At 38.6% G+C, this 18531-nt stretch overlaps 1 protein-coding gene across 5 annotated transcripts in view; it reads left to right on the forward strand.

The window, feature by feature from the left end:
- Window positions 1–330: 330 nt before the first annotated feature.
- LOC110380683 (homer protein homolog 2) overlaps window positions 331–18531 on the forward strand; it is a 50926-nt gene continuing 32725 nt past the window's right edge. For 3 of the 5 annotated variants that reach the window (XM_064041167.1, XM_064041169.1, XM_064041170.1), the window contains exons 1-7: window positions 331–468; window positions 12220–12376; window positions 15392–15523; window positions 16011–16205; window positions 16507–16572; window positions 17671–17813; window positions 18276–18422. In XM_064041167.1, the coding sequence (XP_063897237.1) occupies window positions 443–468; window positions 12220–12376; window positions 15392–15523; window positions 16011–16205; window positions 16507–16572; window positions 17671–17813; window positions 18276–18422 (866 nt within the window). In that variant the 5' untranslated portion in view covers window positions 331–442. Of the gene's footprint in view, window positions 469–10668; window positions 10766–12219; window positions 12377–15391; window positions 15524–16010; window positions 16206–16506; window positions 16573–17670; window positions 17814–18275; window positions 18423–18531 lie in introns of those variants that run through there. The other 2 variants (XM_064041168.1, XM_064041171.1) reach the window with 2 other exon arrangements.

Consider the following 18531-nt stretch of genomic DNA (forward strand, 5'->3'; position numbering starts at 1 on the left):
ATTTGAATTTAGAATAAATTCGAACGAAATGCAGTTTTCAATTTAGCATTGCCATCTACCGGTGAGTAGCAAAACTAGAAATCGCCCTCTTGCGGTGAATACCATAAATTAACTGATTCATGTTACGGTTTTTCCAGTAGATGGATGTAGTAGTGACACACTTCATTTAATATTAGGTAATGTAAACCTTCTATGTACTCATTATAATGTTTATAAAAATTAGAGTAAAATATTTTTTATAATTACCATGAAATATCAAACAAAACTGAGAAAGTGAAATTAACTAGAGCGTAGACAATATTTTGATTTTGAGTTCACGCTTCGACATAGTGGTAACACCGACTTTAGTCTTTAGTTTATGGCAGATCGCCGCTTGTGACAGTTCGCGAGTGAAAAATTGAAAATTATGAAGTAAAATATTTTCTAAAATTATTGTGTTTAAATGACAGCAGGAAAAGAAACAATGGGGTAAGTGTTGTTCTATATATTTTAAAGCATTTATTTTAATACATTTGCGCTGCAACCATGTTCGTGAATTTGAGAAAATTCAGTTTCACGGACACCTTATTATTTTTAGGGAGGGGATGCATTTTGCCAATGCGAAGGGATATTTTAGGTTTTCCTTCGAAGGACCACCGCTAACCCTCGGATTCCATTTTTGGCGGTAAACAAATAAATAGCCGTTCTTAGATATTGGTGGGTGAGGAAAACGATTGCGAGTAAAATGAATTATCGCCTTGTCGTACTCCATTTACGCTATAACGGGCAATTGCACATCGATTGCATACGACAGAGTGCTTTTACCTCGACGTTAAGGTCGTGCGGTCTTAGCCTATTTATATATCGAACATATTTCATAGTTGAACGATCTCTTTAGGCTGCATGCTTGCCTGGTACTCACGCTCGTGATTCCATCGGCAAGATCGTAAAATTCTTGATTTACGTGCGAATAAATAAATAAATTAGTTTTGTTTTGGTAACCATGTAACTGGTGTGAAGAAAACAAAACAGTTAACATTTCTTATACAAAATCTTTTGTATTGGAAGATATTCCATTTACTTTTTTTAGCATAAAAAATAAGGCTCTCATATTTCCCATTGAGACACTTCTTATCTTCATCTTAAAAAAGATAACTCAAAGATATCTCTGATAACATCACATACTCCTTTGATAAAACCTTATCTACAAACAGAACAAGATGATTTGATAAAGATAATCAAACCATCTAAAGTTTATAAAAGAAAGAAACTACACTAAAATACAACCAATGTCTTTGAATACATTGTACTACATTCAGTAAACATGTGTACATACATTGATGTTGTAACCAATTTGTACACTCCAAAGTATTGTTCACGCCGTGTGAATTTCACACACATTACACAAAATGTCTTATTTTCACATTTACGATCGTACAAATGCTTGTCACTTATTTTGAAGTGGTTACAACATTTTTACGACATGCCTTGTAATAAATTATCAGATGATAAGATCACTTATCAATTGGGATGAACTGTTTTATTGCGAAACTGGTCTGTTGAAGGTTCATCTAACTTACAGACAGACATGTGTTGCTGGGGAGTTTATTGCACCACTTCTTCTTCCTAGAAAAAACACTTAGGAAGTGGTGATAGGTGGGTGTTTTGGTAGCTGTCTTTTGTAAATTTTGACGTTCTGTTTTGCCGCTAAGTTTGAATAAGATTTTGAGATTGAAAACACTGTTCAATCAATTATTTGGATCTTTAATTAAGGATTTTAATTGCAATGTTACAGAAGAATTGCCTAGTATTTATTTACAATTAAAAACAGATATATCTTACTACAGAAATATATACATACTAAAACGTAAAAGCCATTTTCCCACACAAATGCAATAAGCATAAAATTCTCCAGAGAATAAATAAAACTATTCACAACTTGCAATCAAGAGAGGTTTAATTTTGTACCGAGTGCAATAAAAAGCTTGTTAAATTAACGTTTACTGGACATGGATGTTAAGTAACCAGTTTCTCTAGGAGTACTTGTTAATACATAGTTTTGTAGATATTTTCATATGATTGCAAGTTTATTTTATAGGTACTGTTATTAAGTAGCAAGACTGGTATTGGTTTTGTTTTATGCTTATTTGGACAATTAAAATTATAGACTGCAGTAAATGTGTAAATTGATTGGTGATATAATTTAATATTCAAACATTAATTCATTCATTGTTCACTGAACCTAGTCTTTCATGATCAGCAATTGGCCTTTTCCCGCTGTTTTATTTGTGCCCCGTGGATACTACTTCTGGAATCTGGATAAAATATCACATAAATAGCCTGGGGATAATGTAGCTTTCTAGCATTTATAATTTTTTACGCTATTTCGGAGCTTTTAGGGTAAAAACAAAAAGGAAACATATCATGACTCAAATCTCCACCTCAAATCACAATGTGAATTAACTAACAAATAAACACAGCTACAAAGTTTTCACAAAACAATCTTAGCTGAGTTACAGACCTAAATGATAGTGTATAACTGTGTATATTCACGTATTCAGAGACAGATGGGGCGCCCTAATTTCAAGGGAAGCCAGCGGTTAGGCTTATACCAAGTCGGAGACACTGCGACGGCGTATATACATAGGTATACGTAGTACATATGTACTTAGTGTAGTTACGGTATGTATTTGCGATGTAAACAAACACTTTGTAATCAAACACTGTTATCTCATGTTTATTGGATTGACCTTTGTTACTCGAACGTATTGTAAAGTAATGGGTTCAGAAGGCTAACTTTATTTAACGTAGGTATGCCAGTAAGAATGTTTACGCGCTGACTGACTGAAAAATCTTTGAGGAAGGCCATAGGCTACTTTTTATTCGGGGGCGCTGAGTAGTTCCCACGGGATGCTGATGAAATCGCGGAAAACAAGCTCGTACATTATGATAATCAAATATATGCTACAGTAAGTTTAGATATTTTAAAGAACACGACTTGAAAGCCTGATGCATAATATTGAGGGCTAAAATCCCAAGGTTCAACGATGTCTGTCAAGTGAGACTTCTGATATTATTCTCTGTTATCGACACATAATCGGTTGTATGCAAACTATGTTAATTACCTGACTCCGTATACATACCTACATTCCCTATCTTTTAAATTGTTCTCTTATCTATGACTCATACATACTCTGTGGGAATCTGATCCACTTCTTTTATCGTTACAAAATGTTATGTGGTTAGGTTCATCCGGAGGTCCAAGGTTATCCGGTTTATTTACTAAACGTATTATAATTATACCGGAAGGTCATATAATATGATGAGATAGTTTTATTTTGTCTTCTATCACAATGAAATGGATTTCTTTTGTCTTATAGTGTCGCATATGAATGATTTAAAATAAAGTATCCCGCGGTTTCAGCATTTAGGCATGACACCGTAGTATACTGACAGACAGAATTAATTAGCTAGACTCGCAAAATAATTAATAAGCTTCCCGTGGAATCGTGTTTTGGGTAAAAAGCAGCGACCACCTATACGCATTATTCGTCTCAATCGATTCAACCATTTCACCGCGAAAACGTAACGTATACCTAAACTGTCTTTCGCATTCATAACAACGTTCGTCATTAAATAATAATTCTTGGGGTTTTCAGCTCTAATGACTGTGAAAATTGACCTTGCCATCATATAGTATAAAAGCCAGATATTCACTGCCACTATAAATTCTTAAGACTAGATTTCTACAAAAACCACACGGGCTTTAAACCAAGCCTAAACGCTTATAAAATATGACTGTTTTGCATTAAGACAAAACAGGTATTATATGTAGAAGAAAACACAGCAATGATGTGAAGAAGCAGTCCTATGATTCTGTGAAAATATCGAGAATATCAGTCATATCTGTATACAAATCGAGAATATCCTCCCAATTTCTGTCACCACAGGGCTATCTGTCATACTTTACCGCCAAATTTTCAACCGGCGCCATTGCAGTCTTCATCATCAGCAAGAACCTTATTATTGCTGTGTTTTCTTCACATATAATACCTGTTTTGTCTTAATGCAAAACAGTCATATTATATGTCTTCGAAAACACAGCAATGATGTGAAGACCTGTTTGATATCTGCTGGTGATCAGAAATTATAAAACACAAGAATGCAATGTGAGAGTAATATAATTTACTAGGTATTTCCTTATAACAAACCTTCTTATCACTCTCTTTGAACCATCTTTAACTTTCAATATTTGCTGGGAAAATGTTAAGAACAAAATCCAACCACACTATTAGTTTAAAATATTTATATTTTTCTTACCAAGAAACTCAAATTAAACAATTCAATATGAAAACAAAAAACATAACTTCCTTCTTAGGATTGATAAATAAAAATGCAGTTTAACTGCCACAAATTAACAAATAATTTTCAAACATAAACACTTTAGCTGTTCAGCCTTAATAATTGAGATCAAAATCACATTATCATAAATAATCAAATATAATCACTATTAATCACATTGTTTTAAAATTATTATAAAGTAGACCAGGGACATCCTCACTGACAGGCTTATTTATATTTCTACAATAATATTTAGAAAAGGTTTCCACACACTTCCAGTTTCCTCTTTCTAATATCTCCTGTATAGGTCTATTGTCTAGCCATCCCCTGGAGGCCACTGCTGACCTTATGCTGCCTGGAGAGTAGCCATCTATCTGTGCCAATTTGAAGGCTGACCTCACCCATCCTGAGATCATGGTCTTAGAGGCAGGCTTTGTATCACCGGTGATTGATATAAAAAGGGAATTAACATTTGTAGCTTGATTGCGTCTAGTCTCTGAAATCTTGACTAACTTCTTAACGTTAGTGACTGGGCAAAGCTTAGAATCTTGGTGCTTCATGAGAAGCCAGCCTGATTGTCTATGAGAACTTGTGTCTGTTTTTGAGCCAAATTTTGGCCAGAATGTAACTGTGTCCTCAGTTTCAGCATATCCTTGATCACCAAGCTCCAAAAGTGTAAGATCATGCAACCTTCGGCCAGATGCAAGTAAAAGAATCAATGCAGTGTGTCTGCTTTGATAAAAAAGAGTGTCTGGAAATTCTGAAGACTTTAACCACTCATACAATATTTTAACATCCCATACTGGTAGCTTTGCTGGGCGTGGTTTAGCTAGACTCACTGCCTTTAAAACCTGCTGAACGAAACAATTTTGGCCAAGTTCTCAACCCTAGGTGCACAGTAAGTTGAGACAGCAGACTTGTGCAACATTACCGTGCTGTATGCAAAACCTTTCTAAGTATAAATTAGCTAAAAATCTGGCTAGGTCCTTGCCCTCTGGGCACTTATTATCCACTCCATGGGATTCACACCAAAGTATCCATCTTTTTAAAGGTGCACTATATGTATTAATAGTGGAGGGGCGCCAGCTACTTCTCAACAATCTTTGTTCGTCTCTGCTCCAGTCCTTACTTGATCTCCCCACCCCAATTTTCCAAGCCTGAAGTACTAGCTTGTCCACTGACGGTGGAGGTAGTCCCGTCGTCCTGTCCAGCAGCACCTCCCTCAGGTTCTCTATGGGAAGTGGGGGTACTTGCGCGCGTGTCTTCAGGTCGGGAAACCAAAAGCACTGGGTCCACTGTGGCGCTATCACAATGTATGTCCCTCTGGCCTTGTTCAGATGTGCCAGAACCCTGGGCATCATGCTTGAGGTGGAAATACCCAAGCTGTCTGAAAGTCCCAAGTTTGGCTGAAGGCGTCGCAGAACTCTGCGGAGCCATCCCTTGAGTCTAGACTGACATACCTTGAAACTACTGCCGTGTCTCTTGTAGCGAAGAGATCTATTTCTGGAACCCCCCATTGTCTGAACACTGCCTCCGTGGCTGGTGGCAGCAGGTGCCACTCGGGTACTGACTTTCCCTTGACAGGCAATCTGCAATGCCGTTTAGGTTTCCTGGCAGGTGGTACGCTGTCAGCGTTATGTTCAGCCGACAAGTCAACTCTAACAACTGGGTTGTTAGGCCTAACAGCTTCAAGGACCGAGTCCCGCCCTGATTCCTTATGTACGCTACTAGAGTCCGATTGTCGGTCTGAACCAAAATGTGGGCATTCTGTAACAATGACCCCTGTGACCTTATTACCGCATAAACGGCATACATCTCTTTTAGGTTCGAGTGCCAGGCTTTTGGTTCGTGGCCCATTTGCCTGAGAGATACTTGCTGTTTAGACTTGCTCCCAGCCCGCATCCGCTGCGTCTGTGGTCAAGAAATGCGTTACCTCTTTCTTGAGTAACGGGTTTGGACAGCCCTCTACTGCTTCCAACCACCACCGGAAGTCCTCTCGCACTCCGGAACTCAAGTTTCTCTTCTGGTTTCTCCGGGAGAACTTTCTCAGGAAGAGTTGGGCCTTTCGACAGTGAAGACGGCCCTGGGGAATCGCATAGTTGGCGAAGTTTAGTTTTCCAACACGCTCTGCAACTCTCTTAACGAGCAGTTGTCCCGCTTTAATAGCTTTGTCAGGGAGGCTTTTATTCCTTCTACTTTTCTGATGGGCAAGGCGATTGTTAGGTACTGAGTATCCCAGACCAGGCCCAAGTATTCCAACCTGTGTGTTGGTTCCGTCACAGACTTCTGGTAATTCACGTGCCATCCCAAAGACTCCAAGACGGCCAACGTTTCCGCAACTTGTGCCATTAACTTGGATCTGTCCTGACAAGCTAGGAGGAAGTCGTCCAAATAGACCAAAAGACGAATGCCTCGATTCCTGAGGATCTCTGCTACCCAGTTTGAGACTGCCGCAAATACACGGGCGCCGATGATAGGCCAAATGGCAGAGCAGTTAACTGGAGAATTTCTCCATTGTAAACAACCCTCAAAAACCGTCTGTGAGTCTCCGCGACACACAAATGGAAATAGGCTTGATGAAGATCTATCTTCACTAGCCAGTCGTTTGCTTGAAGAAAGGTAACTATGTCTAATTGTGAAATTAGGTAAAAATGCTTTGTGGCTATGTACCTGTTCAAAGCCTTGAGGTCGAAGATGGGTCTCAATCCCCCATCCGCCTTCTTTATTAAAAACATTTTGGAGAAGAAACCGGGATCCACCACTGCTGGCTTCTCCAGGATGCCCTGCATCTTTAAATCCTGAATCACTCTTGTCATTTCCAGGGAAACTTTGGTGGCTATACACTTTAAAAAGTTCTGACCGGGGTATGTCAGGGGAGGTTTGCTTCTGAATGGCAAGCGGTAATTGGCTATAGTGTTTAAAATGAACTGGTTTGCTCCCAACTGAGCCCATCTCTCCGTGGAGAATTTTAGGCAACCTCCTCTGAACACCCGGTGAGAGTCATTCTTCTTTAGATCTGGTGGACTTATCGTTATTGGCTGTGTTAGTGGAACGTTGACGAAAGGGCCGGTTTTTATTAGAAGTATGCTTAAATTTCTTATCAAACTTTCTAGACTTATTTTTAAAATTATTTTTTCTATTTTGAAAGGGCTCACCCCGCTCTGTAACTTTCCTTTCCTTGAGGTAGGTTGGAGTATTCAGCCAGACCTGAGACCCTCCGAGGGACTGTATAATAGGCTGTAGTGCCTCTCTGCTAAATAAATGTTCAGCACTAGGTGGAACATTCCTCAATGTGTTCTTAAGGTTCGTATTTGAAATTTCTTTCAAAATCCTGTCCCGCCTAACCTCAATAGATTCAGATCGTTTTCCACAAATAATTTGCATTGTGGTCTCTGAATTTTTGTAACTTGAAGACCCAGGTCCAAAAATCTCTGACATTTTGTCCACCAATGACTTAGGGTTCAAATTAGTTGGATCAGCGCTAGCCCAATCTACAATATTCTGTAAACCCGATTTCAACAATTGTCTTTGCTCTAAGACTTTGTTAGATATACCAGCTAAAAACATTTCAGTAGCAGCTAAATAATCCTTATTCTTATTAAAGTGACACAACTTATCATTGACCATAAGGCCTGTAAATCCTGGGGTTGCAAGGCAACCTTGCAAAGCTTGCTTGTATCTAATGCCCTTCCAAGCCTGCGAGTCAAATTGTTGCAGCTTATTTAACTCATTAAACCTATCCTTATCACTAGGTGGAATATTTTTCTTACTGTCTATCTCGGTGCATAAGGCACCCAAATTTAGAGAGAGCGACTCGGGCTGAGCAGGCAAAGTAATAAATTGTTCCGCACAACTGTCCTTAGCAGCAGAAGGCTGCGAGCTCGTTATTGTACTATTTGGCGCTGCCCTACCATTATAGCAGTAACCTGACTGATATAAACTTAAGTAATTAGACAAATACGCCATTTGCGACATCAAAGTATCAACACGAGGATCGGTACGGACATGTTTAGACTTGTACTTACGGTTCCTCGCCGACGCACGAGAACGCTTATTAGGCAAGGGCGAAGCCGTGCCCTCCTCAAACTCCGAGGATGAGGAGGAACTACTTTCCAACGCCCTCGAGCTTGTCGACGACGATTGCCCTCCATCCGGAGCGGCCGCGTCTCGCTCGCGGTTCTCGCACGTATTACTCACCGAGTCCATTTTATTATATAAACTGCCGTGTTTTCTAAAGTAAAAGCACTGAAAAACTCACTTTTACACTCACTTTTTAAACTTTTTGCAGTTGACAAAAAATTTTTCATGCGTTTTGAACGAATCACAAGAATGCAATGGCGCCGGTTGAAAATTTGGCGGTAAAGTATGACAGATAGCCCTGTGGTGACAGAAATTGGGAGGATATTCTCGATTTGTATACAGATATGACTGATATTCTCGATATTTTCACAGAATCATAGGACTGCTTCTTCACATCATTGCTGTGTTTTCGAAGACATATAATATCAATATGCCTTATAAAAAACACATACGACAGTGAAAAATATCAAGACGCCTACATAAGAAAGCATAGCAACGTCATATATATATCATAACGTTGCTATTAAAACAAAGCAGGTTGGAACTGATTTCCAGCTCCAACGTATTGATTTTACTTTCAGGAATCTATAAAGCTTTGCAGGCACAGGCCACTGCGAATTGAATCAACGCTTTTCATAGAATTCTGTTACACTATAACTTTTGTTTGTTTCAAATTGATACGCGGAATTGATGCTGCAGAACCAATTAAATTATTGTTATGATTTCCCAGTGGTTTTCTGAAAATCTGGTAATCCGTTTTAACAAAGGTTTTCGAGCTACTCAGCTGATTGTGGAGGTCAGACAGGCACTCGATCCATGTAGCATATTGGTATTCAGTCTGCAATCGATTAGACTAGACGCCAGGACCGTAAAACTCCGCAAAAAGGTGTAATTAGATTGGAAGTACTTTCACTGTTTGTTAATTAAACTGCTTCCAATTGCTATTGATTTAGTTGTACGTAGCACCTGCATCTTTGCTTAAATAATATAATTCGAGTTTCATTTACGTCGTAATACGGTGGGTTCTACTTATTCTGTAGATAAAATCTTTATAATTCAACAAGCAATTAAAATTAATCTAATACAAAATGCCTTTTGTTAAAAATCTCAAGTCCTGCGCCCCCATTTCACCGGGATCGGATAAAAACTCGAAACTTGGCTCGCTGAAACATAAAAACGTTTCTCTTTCGTTTGAAATCCCTTCAAGAGCATGATAAACAGTGATCCGTACGACTGTGGAATAATATAACCAAGTAATCGAATCTTCCGAAAAAAAAACGCTTCGAAGAATAAATAACACGTATTGAAAAACTCTTGGTAACTTTGAATGGGACTTAAAAGAGCATTTTAAGGTATTTCGCGCGATATCTTAGCAATATAGACAAATGATTCTCTTCAAAAGTTCTAGACGTAGTCGTTTAAACAGAAAGTTTCTTAATACCTCTAGATTATATTCAGAATCGCAGTCTAGTGCAGATCGTATTCGAACGAACATTAAAGTGGAGGGTCATCATTCTCAGTTTAGTGGTCCCCTTGCGAACTCGGTTTCACAATTTGTCACATAGTCCCAGGAACAATCTGCAGACGAATGTTTTATGGATAACGCGACCTTTGGAAGGTATTAACGATGTTACAAAGGTTACAGGAGTTCAGAATTACATTTCTCAAAGTTTTGTTGCCTTTGAATTTCCGCGTTGTTTAAGTTTGCTGATATTTGCCATTTTGGGTTCTCAAAAGCTCGGGTATCTTCTGTTTTCACGGAATATTTGAACATAATGTAACTTTTTCGGTCGTCGCCGTTACGTATTTCAAAGTGGTAATCAATATAGTAGACACACCTTTTGGGACATAAAATAGCTTGATCCAGTATACAATTGTAATAAAAAGTGATCGTTAAACGTCAAAAGCATTGCTTCTGACACGATTTGAAATCTGTGTTCAATCCTACCTTGATTTCTGTCCAGTCTTCAGAAAGGATTCTCAAATAGCACTTACGGGACTCAATTGGAAGATATATGGCCATCTTTATAGGTTCCAACAAAAAATGTCCCTCGAAACTTTCGCGATTACCTCGAACTTATGTGATTAGGCACATAAAGACGTCAAACTGTCCCTAACCGAACACTCCTGCGGTCTATCTTATCAATCCGTCATTTGTGTCATATCTTTGTACGGATATCGATTTATCAATCCATACAATGCTACGGTATTATGGACCTTATGTACCAAAAGTTATAATTAAAAATTGTTTGCCTTTTCCCACTTTTGGAGTCGCTGTAGCATTCCTGAAGTGTTAGTACGATTTGTTAGTAGTGAAACTTTGTTGTTTGGTTGTAGTGATTACAATGGATTTTGATATAGAAATGTAAGTTTGGCCTTAATATTCTCTTTGTATGTCGTATCAGGAATATGATCGAGTTTTATTGCGACCTTTTTATTGTATGTTTTGTATTGTTAGGAATTATTAGTCCGCGTTAACGTGAAGTGAATTATGTTTTATGTCAACATTATTATCATTCATTCAAATCCAATTTCGGATCGTTATTTCCACCCGTTATATTTGAAACTTGTTAATACCATGATAGGATAGGCTAGATGTAAAAGTGCTAAACCGAATACACGTTTATCATCAATCTTAAAACAGTTAAAAAAATAACCTCAAAAACGACCAACACCGTCTCTCCTTAACAAGTAGCGATTTGTATGTCTGACAAGATTTCGTTCTCGTCGTCCGTTTATCCCAGACAGACGGTATTCATATGCAAAACACATTATCTGTAGAGCACTGACTCGCAAGAATTTTCGACCTCAACACCTGTACCAAAGTGATGTGACATTGACCCTAATTTGCACTCAACACGTTTGGCGACTACCAAAATTAACTTGGACTCTTGCTTCTTTTTGCATTGTTGCTCAAATTATTTCGATAGATCTTGACTTACTACTGATATTGCATAGTAAACCTTGAGATGGTTTCGTTAGTTCATCTGTCAATCTAGACTAGACGATGAACGACAATGGTTTTGGGAAGGAATTATTCTAAATGTCAAGATGATTCAAGACGGTTTTCATAAACATTTGCTGGAGCAAAAACTGCCTTATGTAAAAAGAACTTTGGTTCGATGTTTTTAATATAACACTGGCTTTCATCACTTGAAGTCACGGATGTTATATCTCCCAAAGTATTTTTAAGATACGCGGAAAGCAAATGGTTCGCCAAAACGATCCTGATTGTTGATATTGACTTCTCAAGTATTCTCACTGAGCCCGAGGGAACACGCAGCCGATGTTTATACTATAAATACACCAATATTTATTATATTCTCCACTGAAGTGGGCTATTTATAATTTTAAACAAACTGTGTGAAGAGAGATTGTTCATTTAGCAGAGGGCGGGGCGACCTAAAATAATATTATTTTTGCTAAAACTGAGCACAAGATAATTAGCGTTAGGAACAACACGCTTAGCAACTGAGCCGATTAGCAACAGTAAGATGTTATTTTTATTCAGGTGTCTAAGAAAAGCTTTTAAAAATTAATCTGTGAAGGACTTATTGGGAAGAACTGTCGGGAAGGGCTTAGTTTGGTCTTTTGTTTCTTTAGAAATTACTAAATTAGCTGAAAATACGTCCTCTCCAAATACGAGTTGGAAATGATGATATAATATCGTTTGTCCGGCTGGAAAATTGTAGCTTTGCCACTATTTATTTGATGGGTTACAGGAGCCTCCAACAAAATTTGAACGAGGTTGCCATTTCAAAATCACCCACGATTATGCTAATGCTTTCGGCCGTTCTAAACTCCTGTTTTTGTTCGCAGTGAACAGCCGATATTCACGTGCAAAGCCCACGTGTTCCACATAGACCCGAAGACCAAGAGGTCATGGATGTCAGCCAGTTCCGCTGCCGTCTCCGTCTCCTTCTTCTACGATTCATCCAGGAACCTCTACCGCATCATCAGCGTTGAGGGGACGAAGGTATGTGTCTTAGAAACTATCCAACAGTTTTGCCAAGACTATGAACTATGAAGTAGAAGACGAAAGACTATAAGCCAAGTCAAATTGTTATGCTCAAAATTATTAAATGCTCATATTTTTAATTAATGTTTCATACTCTAATATGCTGTAAATGGTAATGGCAAATTGTGTAAGGAATGCTAAGCCGAGATACTCGTTATTAAAGTGAATTAGCACGTGCGCGTGTTTTCCTTAGGAATATTTTCCATCTCTGCCTTATTGTCCTAACGTGACAGTTATGCGACAGTTACAGGAATATTTGCAAAGTAACTTGTATCAATCTGCCTAAAAGAAAGCCCTTTTCCCTCTTAGTTCTATTTAAAATCTCACCGAGCAATAATTTCCTGGGCGTTGGAACGTGACAAGTTTCGGTCCATTAAGTTTGCATAGTAATTGGCCCTCACTAGTCTGGGGTCTGGGACATGCCAAAGTAAATATTGCTCGGTTTAGGAGTACCCGCATTCTGAGAGAACTCATGTAACCATCGTGAACAACAGTTTACAACTACGCTTGCTGCTCCCTATCTCGTCCCTAAATGTAATTTCCGGAACAATCTCTGAATATGGATAAACATTTCAGTTGAAGGATTTGATTATACTTTCGCTATACAATTTTGTTTGTAACGTTGTCTGAAGGTTACGATTCAATCGATATTTTTGCTTCAAAAGGTGTCCCTAAAATATTCTATCCTCGTAAAATGGACAACGATTAAATTCGATTAGCTGACCCGTTTAACATGACACAAATCCCTAGCGCTTACAAATCATACAACTAGCTGCAAATGGTATTAAAATCTAACGTATCAGCGGTTTCAATATCGATTTTATATAAACGACCAATTAGTCCCGCTCTCGATTTCCGCGTGTGTTTACTAATTGCGAATCGTTGGCTGCGATTTGCGACATGACATATAGCCACTTTTATTGACCATACTGTCATGTAGGTCAGAGTGAGCTTTCCTATAATTACAGCCTTTTTAGCATCCCACTGCTGGGCACAGGCCTCCTCTCAATGCGGGTTGGTGATTTCAAACTTTATAGCTCAGGTTTCCTCAAGATGGTTTCCTTTACCTTTTTATCAGCCATTGGTGTCTAAGATATATTTAGAAAGTATATACAAGCTTAGAAAAGTTGCATTGGTACTTGCCTAAACTGGAATCGAGCCCACCATCCATGAGAGGTTGGTGCTCTACCCACTAGGCCACTTTTATTGGCCAGACTATCATGTTGGTCAAAGCAAGCTTTCGTATATGGACAGAAAATTAAATTGTTCTCTGCAACGTCGGCTTTATGCCAGTCTGAATCAACAAAGGCTTAATTGGACAGGTTTTGCTCCGGATACCTAGTGGTTTATTTGTCAAGTTGAATTGACAATGCAAGGGAACATGGTATGCCTTTGTCCCGTTTTTGCCCTTAGGTCATGTGGATAAGCAATTAGTTAACTGGAGAGCGGTAAGGGATTATGTCGAATGCATTAGCAATATAGCTTTAGGTTCGCATCGATTTGATGTCTCAAAACCGCCGTTGTTATAATGTGCGGGAAATTGCAGTTAAGCTGATAATGTAACGGATTTGATTTCTTTTGTGATTAAAACTGTTTTGTCTGCGAAGTCAGTTATATTAAGTTTACTCACTTAGGTTAAATTGTTCTTTGTTTATTAACCCATATGGATGTCACTTAACCGAATTAAAAATTATTTTATTTATTATAGCATTCTTTAATGCAAAACATAGATACGACTTAATATCTACAATACAAGCATTTTATGTTGTTTGTCGAATTTTAAGAAGTGATTAGCGCTGTTCCGTTTGGCGTAAACAAGTCCCTATTTTCGCTACTTTGCAATGAAACGATCTATCTATTAAGTTTCCATGAGATAGAAATTCATTATAAAATAAATTAGGTAATCGTTAAAGAGAGTGAAGCGTCTACCGAACACATTATCTTTAAACTGAACATATTACCAATTCAGGAGTTCGCGACAGTTAGTACTTACGAGTTTAAAACGCCCAAACGTACCAAGTTTTGTAATCGAAGTTCCTTAGATGAATAAATTCGAAGTTTCTGGAACACTAAACCTGAGAATATCTTTTCTGTTGCTATCAGAAATATCTCACGTGTGTGTGAAAGTAATAAATTCAATACTAGTTTGAATATGATTTTAAAGTGCTTTCTTCTGCTTTCGGGTGCAGTTTTCTATTTCGCTTTAAAACAGATGTAACTTGAATATTTCGGAAGAGAGTAAATGATTACTGTTGGGCATTGGCGCATTTCTTAGGTTTCAAGAACGTATTTCAGGATTGTCCTTTTGTAGAGGTAGTATGTCACAAGACACGCGTTGATTTTTAACAGCACCAAGTCGTTAAATTATATTAGGTACCATGTGCTAAGTAATTGCAGCTGAACTGTCCTTACTGGGCTTATGAAGTTGTTACCTTCTAAGTATCTATCGATTCAAGATTTTAGATTTTATAATATTTCACTCTGCACAATTCCGTTCACGTCATACTTTTGTTTACATCAACTCTTCACACTAGAGGTTTTGTTCCTCATGTATCTGTACTACTTACTATTATAAAACTGAAGTGTTTGTTTGTATATTTGTTTGACTTATTTGATACCGCTTGCGGAAACAAATCCCGGATAGAGAGGAGGATAGAAATAGGGATAAAAAAATACATACTTGCGTAGGACTATAATCATAAGTATAGGTTTCTCTAGTCAACAACCTATATCTATACTAATATTATAAAGCTGAAGAGTTTTTTTGTTTGTTTGAACGCGCTAATCTCAGGAACTACTAGTCCGATTTGAAAATTTCTTTCAGTGTTAGATAGCCCATTTATCGAGGAAGGCTATAGGCTATAGACTTTTTATCCCGGTACGGGAAGTAGTTCCCACGGGATACGGGTGAAACCGATGGCAGAAGCTAGTTGTTTATATGAGTCAAAGTTCTAAACATAATTGTTTTCCTAGGCGGTGATAAACAGCACGATAACAGCGAACATGACGTTCACTAAAACGTCGCAGAAGTTCGGCCAGTGGAGCGACGTGAGAGCCAACACCGTCTACGGTCTCGGGTTCGCTTCCGAGCCTGAGCTTGGCAAGGTATGTTCTACATGTAGCTTTAAATATTAACAAGCCTTTCATTTTCAATATTGTATAGTATATGATAAGTATGAATACAGAGAGAGGTAGACCGAAGAAGAGTTTGTGTTGATTGTGTTGAGCATGAGGTGGTTAAATAACTCCTATACTGACGATTATCATATTGAAGTGTTAGAACAATTGTAACAGCTCTGTTACATAACGTTATATCTATTATTCTGCTATTTACAATAATAGCTATTTTATCCTGTCATCTTATACAGAGAAAGAATAATGTCATTAATCATCACGCTTTCTTCGTGACCTTCTATGTCCAGGTTTTGTATGGCCTCATGATGTTTTCTTTCACCTGTCCTCAATCATTGGTGTCTAACATATACCCTAAACTGAAATCGAATACACACACCGTGCCTGAGAGGTACCAGCTTTTTCGACCGGGACCACCACGACTTACAAGCATGATTTAACACCCCCCAATCTCTTACAGTTCATAGAAAAATTCCAAGAAGTGAAAGAGGCGATCCAAGCGCAGCAATGCGGGGCTACTGGTGGCAAATCAGTGACGAATGGCAACAGTGGTGCTGCTACTCCAGTGGCCAGTGCTACTGCCAGTCCGCTGCTGGCTGGCAGGGCTACTGGGGCTGATGAACCGCCTCCGGCCGTGTCACCTGCGCAGGCTTTGGTAAGTTATAGTGTAACTGATTTCATGAGCTTTTTGTTCGATACCAAAAAATGTGGGGCGGTTTCACATGTATTATAAACAGATACCGTTTTTGTTTATTTATTTGTACTGTAAAGGCTCCCAAACTACTGGACTGTTTTGCGTTGATTTGAGTAACATACATAGGCTGTATTTTATCCGTGTACGGGAAAACTGCGAAACTGCGAAAAAACTGCTAGTACTTTTATACATTTCATCTGAATTGGTGTGATATGTGTAGTAATTATTCTTATGAAATCTTAATACGATGTATTTGTTGCAGCCTAAACCTGAGCCCGAAGATATGGCAGTACACCAGAGAGCGCATTCAGTGTCATCCACTCTTCAGGTAATGTATAATATATTTTACTGTATATTTCTCATACGTTTCTCAGACTTTGTCGGCTAGACCAGAAAACCTGAATCATTTTTTGACACCATCATGAATTACATTATATTACATAACCATTCGTTAATTTAAGTGTATATTTAGTGAAATAACAGATTTTTAATGACATACTAGCTTCAAATTAGGTGCCTACAAAATAAATACAATTTTATGTAGTCATCATCGTCATCATCATCATCAGCCTATCGCAGTCCACTGCTGGACATAGGCCTATCCAAGTGCACGCCACTGAGATCGTAAATCGATCGATTTTATGTAGTATTTCATATTAATTCACTATATACCAATATTTTTTGTAAATAATATGAATGCCGATATAATTTACTGTTGTACCATTTTAAGATACGGGAAGGGAAAAAACATCGATATCACAAGTTCCTATGTAATGCACATCACTATATTATGTAAACCGTCTACTGAGTCACGATGACATTAAGTAACTCAGGAAATTGCAATTGGTTTAAATTGACAATGTTATATCCTTTAGCATTGCAATGCTATGGAGGTAATACTAGACACCAGTGTTAGTCATTGATAGTCATTTACCTTTAATCAAGGTGTTTGATATGAATATTTACACAATTAGATTCGAAATATAAATTAGATTATGTGAAATGTCGATTACTTTTTTTAATTATAGAATCCTCTACTAAGCAATAAAGCAAGCGATATAACTAGTACTATCCATAATGTCAGTTTTTTCAGAAGGAAATTAAAATTGAAAATGTCGATTTACTGCGTTCTTCAAAATGACTTCCGATCTTAAGTTATCCATTTAAAACCTCGTGTATTTGCAGTAAATTATTAAATTGTATTGTTATTAAATCAGTACATTTGACTATCATGAAAAACATTGAGATATGGTTTTTCATGGTGAGTTTGTTCCACCACTTCTTCTTCCCAGCAAACACACATCGAAAGTTTTGAAGGGAGTGCGTTTTGGGAACTGTCTTTTGTAAATTTGACCTTTAAAAAGTGATGATTTTCAGCCTACTTTGAATAAATGACTTTATTTTACCTTTTTTTTCGTACACACAGGGTGGGTACGCCACAGTGGGTCGGGCGCCGCGCGGACCTCTCGCGTCGGCCGGCGCGCCCGCGGTCATCGACCCGCCGCCCGCCGACTCGGAGCAACAGTTGCGCTACGAGAACGATCGCCTCAAGCTCGCGCTCGCACAGAGGTCAGTGGCGAACGTTGCGCAACCATCGCGCGATGTTTGTGAATTTAAGTGTCTTTTTGTTGGGTGTTGGATTTATTAATATAGAAACTAAGACTGTGGCCGGCAATACACGGACCGCTTAAAGCTGTCGACTGCACAGTGAATTGCAGAGTTCTATGGATGCACATACACGAACCGCTCGAGTGTTGCAATTGATTCGGGCGACAGCTTGAAGCTGTTGCCCCTGACTGCCTCAAGCGGTCCGTGTATTACCGGTCTATGGGTTTTTGGCAAGAGTTAAGTTACAACGATGGCAATCCGGGGTAGTAAGTAACACAAGGAAGACAGCTAACTTAAGATACTCAGGTGTAAACTTCAAGTTCGTGACGCCCAGGTAGCTTTTCTTCTATTTACAAGCTCGGGATCTTTTTGACTATTTACTTGGTTCTTCGAAGGCAGTCAGTGATGATAGGCCCTGTTTAGAATGGAAAGTGGCTACGCGACAGTGGGGCGAGCGCCCCGCGGACCTCTGGCGTCATCAGGGGCGGCCATTGACCCGCCACCCCCCGAGTCCATCGAACAGCAGCTGCGCTATGAGAATGACAGGTTGAAGCTCGCTCTCGCACAAAGGTCAGTGGCGCAACTGTAGCGCGATAGTTGACCAACAGTTGCCCGACTTTTTTGTTTTTTAGCAGCGATTTTGCGTGGAATTCTGCATCGTAGAACGTAGCTCGCTTGG

This window comes from Helicoverpa armigera, chromosome 24 (genome assembly GCF_030705265.1).
Source record: "Helicoverpa armigera isolate CAAS_96S chromosome 24, ASM3070526v1, whole genome shotgun sequence".
Lineage (NCBI taxonomy): Eukaryota > Metazoa > Arthropoda > Insecta > Lepidoptera > Noctuidae > Helicoverpa > Helicoverpa armigera.